The sequence below is a fragment of the Acipenser ruthenus genome, chromosome 53, assembly GCF_902713425.1.
Source record: "Acipenser ruthenus chromosome 53, fAciRut3.2 maternal haplotype, whole genome shotgun sequence".
Lineage (NCBI taxonomy): Eukaryota > Metazoa > Chordata > Actinopteri > Acipenseriformes > Acipenseridae > Acipenser > Acipenser ruthenus.
In genome coordinates this window covers 1,326,334-1,334,061 of record NC_081241.1, presented here as the reverse complement: position 1 = coordinate 1,334,061, position 7,728 = coordinate 1,326,334, and the positions used below count along the sequence as shown (strand labels likewise).

Below are 7,728 nucleotides of genomic sequence, written 5' to 3'. Positions count from 1 at the left end.
GTTGTGAAATCGTCAGTCTCTCTGTCTCTCTGCAGCAACAATGGCTTCAAACTTGTGGTCAGAGGATCAGTTTAGCTGTTCAGTGTGTCTGGAGCTATTGAAGGATCCAGTCGCTATTCCATGTGGACACAGTTACTGTATGGGGTGTATTAAGAACTGCTGGGATCAGACTGATCATACAGGTGTCTACAGCTGCCCCCAGTGCAGAGAGACCTTTACCCCGAGGCCTGTTCTGGGCAGAAACACCATGCTGGCTGAAGTTGTGGAGAAATTAAAGAAGACAGGACTCAATCCTCCTCCTGCTCAAAGTTATGCTGGACCTGGAGATGTGCCGTGTGATTTCTGCACTGGGAGAAAGTTCAAAGCTGTGAAATCCTGTTTGACGTGCCTGGCCTCTTACTGTGAAACACACGTCAAGCCACACAGTGAGGTTACTCCATTAAAGAGGCACAAGCTGGTCAATGCAATTGGAAATCTGGAGCAGAAGCTTTGTGCTGAACACCAGAAGGTTTTGGAGGTCTTCTGTAGAACCGATCAGATGTGTATTTGTGTGTTGTGTATTGTCAAGGATCACAAGAGCCATGATACAGTCTCAGCTGAGAAAGAAAGGAGTGTGAAACAGGTAAGGGTTTGAACCATTTCCTTGTAGCTATCCTAGAAGATAAGAATTCCCAGGGATATTTAACATGTCTGTTTACTAGGTTATACAGTTTCACATCAGATCAGATTTTAATTGTATATTAAGAGCTATTTAAAGAGCCCTAGTTTTTTAATTGCTCTACCTAAACTATGATGTACTACAATGCATTTCAGGGTGTAACAGGGGTGTTGTTATGGGTGTGGCTATCGCTGATTGACAGGAGAGACAGTCAACAGTCTCCCTGACACCTCCTCTCTAGACTTGGGTGGGATTAAAATCCCCTAAACTTGTTCCCTATTCCTTCCAGTGCTAGCGATCCTGGTTAACTCACACAGTGATCCGAGATACATTTTTCCTCTTGTGTTTTTCTCACCCTGGTTAACACACGCAGTCGTGAGGATCCTACAGCAACACTCTCCTTCCCAGACAGTCTGTATCCCTGCTTGTAGAACCAAGAAACTGGCTTTTCAGACCCTTTTTAAAGGCATGTGGCCGGGGCTAAGAGATAATCAATTAATCAATTAACACCTGGCCACATTCCACACCTGGATTTGAATATACCCTGCCATATCTAGCACAAACTTGATCATCAAAATCATTATTTACAATCAAACAAAAACACACTGTTTACACGTGCAGGACCTCAGCCCTGCCTCACAGGGTAAGAAGGATTTGTTCAGCTGTTTTGTGGTGCATTGGAATTTGTAGTGTAAAATTAGCATGATTTATATTCCTAGTGTTTTTATATGTATCTTGTGACTTAATAAAATCATAGATCAGTTTCATTGTTTAAGATATTATAGTTTAATTAGTTAAACTTTTTAAAAATGACATTCCCAGAAAAGTCAAGCACCTAATTTAAAAAAAGCAGAAAAGACCAAGATTAATATGATATACAATATACAAGATTAATATGATATAAAATATACAAGATTAATATGATATGGATTAGTGTTTAGGGCTCTGTACTCTTGACCGGAGGGTCGTGGGTTCAGTCCCAGGTAGGGGACACTGCTGCTGTACCCTTGAGCAAGGTACTTTACCTAGATTGCTCCAGTAAAAAACCCAACTGTATAAATGGGGAATTGTATGTAAAAAATAAAGTGATATTTTGTAACAATTGTAATTCACCCTGCATAAGTGCGTCTGCTAAGATATAAATTAATAAATTTAATAATATACAATATTAATATGATATACAATATAAATCGGGCAGAAAAAAATAGCGTAATTTGGTGCGTTAAAACACATTTTTACATGATTAAAACAGATATGTTTAAGTTAGTTTAAAACGAAATTTAATAACCTATTTGGGATTTTGTTTGTTAAAATCTACAATTTCTTTTGCTCACCCTACTAGTCCCCTCTTTCCTTTGCTCTCTTCCACAGTGAAGTCCTTCTGCTCACGGGCTCATTCTTCTGGGGATTTTGTGTATTTAGGCATTTTTTACACTGATTTCATTGTTTTGTATCAGTGCTGTTTTATCTGTGTTTATCGATCAAAAACGGAAATCAGAAGCACTAAATATCCATTAAAGAGAAAGCTGCTTCAGTTTCCTAGGTGCTTGACAAAACAAACATGTAACACATGCTAGATAAGCCATCATTCGCTGTTACTAGTATGAAACAGTACCATCTAGTGGACAGCTACTGTGGATCAAGTGTCCTTTTGTATTGCTGGCAGCTGTGCACTAGATGGTGCTGTATCTTACTACTATACACACATGTTGTCTGAAACTGCTGCCTTTGTCCAAGTTTAAACCACCTCCAAGGAAGGTTTAAATTTAATTCAGCTATCACATTTAAACATGGATTAAAATGAGTGGTGCAATTTCATTATATTTAGTCTTTTAAATGTTTAACCTTGGATTAATTTTAAACAAGGATTACATATAAATCCTGGTTTAAAGTTTTGTGCAACATGATTCAAATATAATCCTTGATTTAATCTGGGTTAGTGGTTAATCCACGCTGGTGCATTCGACCCTTAGGGTATCTGTGTGCATAATGTGTGTATCGTTACACAGAGAATTGTGAGGGTCTGGAACCAACTCCCCAGTAATGTTGTTGAAGCTGACACCCTGGGATCCTTCAAGAAGCTGCTTGATGAGATTCTGGGATCAATAAGCTACTAACAACCAAACGAGCAAGATGGGCTGAATGGCCTCCTCTCGTTTGTAAACTTTCTTATGTTCTTATGTTCTTATGTTAATCTAACTTCATATTAAGAGGAGAGAGGTGTGAAAACACAACCTGCTCTGAAATAGTCTGTATTGAGTGTGACAGGATAGCACTCAATGCCCCATCAGAAATGTCACTGTGTCACTGTGTTTCTACACAGAAGCAGCTGGGAGAGACACAGACAGAAATACAACAGAGAATCCAGGAGAGACTGAAAGAAACTGAGGAGCTAAAACAGGCTGTGGAGTCACTGAAAGTGGGTATTGACAAGAGGAGGGTATTATTATTATTATTATTATTATTATTATTATTATTATTATTATTATTATTATTATTAACAACAGATGGACTGGAACACATCTGCAGAAGTTTACTGTCTATGCCTGATGTGTTTTTGATATCAATTCTAACCATGTCTCCTCTACTGTGTTCTTTCACTCAGAGATCTGCATGCATAGAAATAAAGGAAAGTGAGAAGATCTTTACTGAGCTGATCCGATCCATTAAGAAGATCCACACTGAGGTTATTGAGCTGATTGGAGCTAACAAGAAGGCTGCAGTGAATCAGGCTGAAGGACGCATGAAGAAACTAGAGCAGGAGATTGCTGAGCTAAGGAGGAGAAACGCTGAGCTGAAACAGCTTTCAGAGACAGAGGATCACATCCATTTTCTACAGGTAACATCACTGCTTGTTAGAAAATCTCAAGTCCATAACTGGGACGGTTTCAGACAGACCTCTCCAATTGAATGAATCCTTGCTTTTCCCCAGGAATGTTTTGGACCCCATTCTGTTTCACTGAAAACTCCTTTTCTCCACTTTCCTGTTGTAGAATTTCCAGTCTCTCTGTGCCCCTCCTGAAGCTGGAGACTTACCCAGCGTTACTGTCAATACAGATATCTCCTTTGGGGCTGTGAGGAAAGCTGTATCTGAACTTAAAGACCATATTGAGGACTTCTGCAAGGGGGAATTAGTCAAAATAACCACAACAGGTTGGTGTGAAATAGATTCCTTTGGTAGAGATTTCTCAAATAGACCATGGCTTGAGGAGGGGCAGGACTTGCAAGACATTAATAAAGACCTCTTGCAGATTGCTGGCTATATAAATAATGTAGTATTGAGAAGGGAGGAGGCAGCAGAGAGGAGGAAGGAGTGAGGAGGCAAAATGGAGGAGGGAGCAGGGATGGCAGAGCAGGGAGCATGGAGGAGGGAGCAGGGAGGGCAGAGCAGGGAGCATTGGAGAGGGAGCATGGACGGAGAAGAGAGAATTAAGCAGGGAGCATGGAGGAGAGGGTGGAAGAGAGAGGAGGGAGCATGAAGGAGAGATCAGGGAGGAGACAGGAAGGAGGCAACAGGGATGAGGGAGCAGAGAGAAGGGAGCATGAAGACTGGAAGAGACAGCAGGGAGGAGGGAGCATGAAAGAGTGAGCAAGGAGGAGGGATCACATAAGTGGGAGGAGGCAACATGGAGGAGGGAGCAGGGAGGAAGGAGCAGGGAGTGATGAAGCAGACTGGAGGGAGAAGGGTGCATGCAGGAGGGAGCAGGGAGGTGGTAGGAGGGAGAATGGAGGATGGAACGGACTGATGAAGCAGAGAGGAGGAAGTGATGTGAGGATGGAGCAGACAATGACTGTTGTATGTTTGATGCACAAGGGTGTCCTAATATGGACACCGTACTGTTGGGCAAAGATATGTGATGGAGAGGAAGGAACACAAGACTCCAGTGCAGTGGCAGACGTGTTCACATTGACTTTGGCTGCTGCTCCGATACAGAAGGAATACATATTCATTGTAATCATGAACATCTTGAAGTATGGATTTTTACATCCTGAAATGCCGTGAATAAGCCTTGTTTCTTTTCAGATTGCTGTTTGGAGTCTTGTGTGTGTTGTGTATTAATCCACATGTTTCAATTCTATTTCTCTCTCTCTTTTTTCTGCCCAGTGAATGAAGTTGCAGTTTACAGTCTGCAGGCTCCAGAGCCAAGGAACAGAGCTGAGTTTTTAAAATGTAAGTCTGTTTTCACTGAAACATTTGATTGAAAGATGTGTCACTCCATTGAGAGAAGAGCTAACACTACAGTACAGGGAGGGGTGGCGCTTGAGGGCAGCAATTATTATTATTTATTAGTAATTGTGAAGCCATTAATCTACACTCCTCTCCAACAAGTATTGGTTCAGATGAATACATGCAGAATGACTGGGGGAGGGGCATTTGTTGCCTGTTTTTCCACTCAGACCTTTCTCTCTCTAAATATCTTGGTATCCCTGAATAGATAATCATCCCATCTTTTAATACATGTACAATGCATGTGAAACCAGTTGTGGGGTAAAATGAACAGCTATCCCTCCCAGTCATCCTGTGCTGGTAGTAAATGTATATTGCAGTATCACTGCACTTGTGGGATGGATTGCTCATTAAAATATTAGACAGATATTTGAAGAGTGGATGATATTCTATTGAAGATATTTAGTAAGCAAGGGGTCTGAGTGGGTAAAATGGCAACACATACCCTGTAGGAACATTAAGTGAACTGTAATTGTATGCAGAGCTGCATTTGATTGGTTCCAATTGAAGAAGTTTGATAAGATCGAGGAATTATTATGAACAAAACAATCAAACAGCAAGAGGGTTTAAAGGGTTCATAAGGTCCTTTGTATTTTATTGTGTTGCATGTTCCCATGTGTTGCTACAACTGTTTACGTGAGGTGTGTGTATTGTTTTAATTATTTTTATTTTTTTTTACATTTTGACCACTTTTTTATACTTATAGATAGCTTCACATGTAACTGCATGGGCCTCTCAGAACTACATTTCCCATCATCCTCCTGCTCACATATGTAATTGAGATGGAATTACCAGTGAGCAGGAGGATGATGGGAAATGTAGTTCTGAGAGGTCCATGCCGGTCCGCGGGAAGCCATCTTGAGGCAGAAAATGCAATTTAAAAGTTTAAAAAAGTGGTCAAAATGTATTAAAAAAAATAATTAAAACAACACACACACCTTCCATAAACAGGATGTGAGGATGCAGCAGACAATGACTGTTGATTTTCTCAGTGATTTGACTTTTCTAACCGTCTCTCCTCTACCCGTCCTCTTCTCTTCAATCAGATTCCTGTCAGCTCACACTGGACCCCAACACAGCGAATAGAAACCTCTGTCTGTCTGAAGGGAACAGAAAGGTGACACTGAGGGGAGAGACCCAGAGATATCCTGATGATCACTCAGAGAGATTTGATAGCTGTTCCCAAGTGCTTTGCAGAGAGGGTTTGTCTGGGACTCGCTGTTACTGGGAGATTGAGTGCAGTGGGGGAGGGGCTTATATAGGAGTCACATATAAAGGAATCAGCAGGAAAGGATGGGATCGTTCCTGTATCCTTGGATACAATGACAAGTCCTGGAGTTTGCTCTGCTCTGATTCCAGTTACACTGCCCGGCACAATAACAATAAAACTGCAATAACTGCCCCCCACTACCCCAGAATAGGAGTGTATCTGGACTTTAATGCCGGCACGCTGTCCTTTTATGGCGTCTCTGACACAATGACCCTCCTGCACAGATTCCAAACCACATTCACTGAGCCGCTCTATCCTGGGTTTATGCTTCTTTGTTATGATTTCCCTGTAACAATCTGCCAGCTGAACTAGACTGTTTTGTGTTGTAAGAAACCCTTTGTATTGAACTCCCTGTCTGTCCTCTCCACTCCTCGGGTGAAGGGAATGTTCAATCTGACACAACTTTGGATGAAAGTTAGGGGGTAAAACGGCGCCACCTGCAGAGCGAAACGAGGGGAATTATTTGTTTTTAGCAACGAATGGATTTCATACGAAGTAACTGTATTTAATTTCTTTTTTAAGAATTGTTATGTTTTATATATATTTTAGAAAATGGCATCCAATAGTCAGTGCTGTAACAGTTTTTAAAAAAAGTGAACTTAAGTTTGCTTTATTGTGTGTGTGTTTTTGTTCACTGATTTCAATAAAAATGTTTGTTCTGTTTATTTTTTCAGATTTTAGGAATGTGATTTAATAAAAAAAATAATTTGATTAACTGTGACTCTTATTTATTAATACTCATTAACACGTTTTTTAGAATGAGAAAGAAAGAGGGGAATGAGAAAGCATTGTAAAGCACAGAGAGGTCTGGTAAAGCATAGGGAAGCATTGTAAAGCAGAGAGAGGTGTGGTAAAGCATAGGGAAGCATTGTAAAGCACAGAGAGGTGTGGTAAAGCATAGGGAAGCATTGTAAAGCACAGAGAGGTCTGGTAAAGCATAGGGAAGCATTGTAAAGCAGAGAGAGGTCTGGTAAAGCATAGGGAAGCATTGTAAAGCACAGAGAGGACTGGTAAAGCATAGGGAAGCATTGTAAAGCACAGGGAGGACTGGTAAAGCATAGGGAAGCATTGTAAAGCACAGGGAGGACTGGTAAAGCATAGGGAAGCATTGTAAAGCACAGGGAGGTCTGGTAAAGCATAGGGAAGCATTGTAAAGCACAGGGAGGACTGGTAAAGCATAGGGAAGCATTGTAAAGCACAGAGAGGTCTGGTAAAGCATAGGGAAGCATTGTAAAGCACAGAGAGGTCTGGTAAAGCATAGGGAAGCATTGTAAAGCACAGAGAGGACTGGTAAAGCATAGGGAAGCATTGTAAAGCACAGGGAGGACTGGTAAAGCATAGGGAAGCATTGTAAAGCACAGAGAGGTCTGGTAAAGCATAGGGAAGCATTGTAAAGCACAGAGAGGTCTGGTAAAGCATAGGGAAGCATTGTAAAGCACAGAGAGGACTGGTAAAGCATAGGGAAGCATTGTAAAGCACAGGGAGGTCTGGTAAAGCATAGGGAAGCATTGTAAAGCACAGAGAGGTCTGGTAAAGCATAGGGAAGCATTGTGAAGCACAGAGAGGTCTGGT

General features: G+C 41.3%; 1 protein-coding gene across 1 annotated transcript; it reads left to right on the top strand.

Annotated features, from left to right (window-relative positions):
* LOC131723136 (tripartite motif-containing protein 16-like) lies at positions 1 to 7,204 on the top strand. Its single transcript, XM_059016595.1, has 6 exons — positions 1 to 622; positions 2,982 to 3,077; positions 3,264 to 3,497; positions 3,652 to 3,811; positions 4,764 to 4,829; positions 5,933 to 7,204. The coding sequence occupies exons 1-6, from the start codon at positions 41 to 43 to the stop codon at positions 6,466 to 6,468; spliced, it is 1,674 nt and encodes a 557-aa protein (XP_058872578.1). The 5' UTR covers positions 1 to 40; the 3' UTR covers positions 6,469 to 7,204.
* Positions 7,205 to 7,728: the final 524 nt, after the last annotated feature.

Bases quoted from the DNA above. Each gene is read 5' to 3' on its own strand.
- LOC131723136 (XM_059016595.1), top strand. From the start codon at position 41: ATGGCTTCAAACTTGTGGTCAGAGGATCAGTTTAGCTGTTCAGTGTGT. The intron at 3,078-3,263 runs GTGGGTATTGAC...TCTTTCACTCAG, and splicing joins AGGCTGTGGAGTCACTGAAA to AGATCTGCATGCATAGAAAT. The intron at 4,830-5,932 runs GTAAGTCTGTTT...CTCTTCAATCAG, and splicing joins CAGAGCTGAGTTTTTAAAAT to ATTCCTGTCAGCTCACACTG.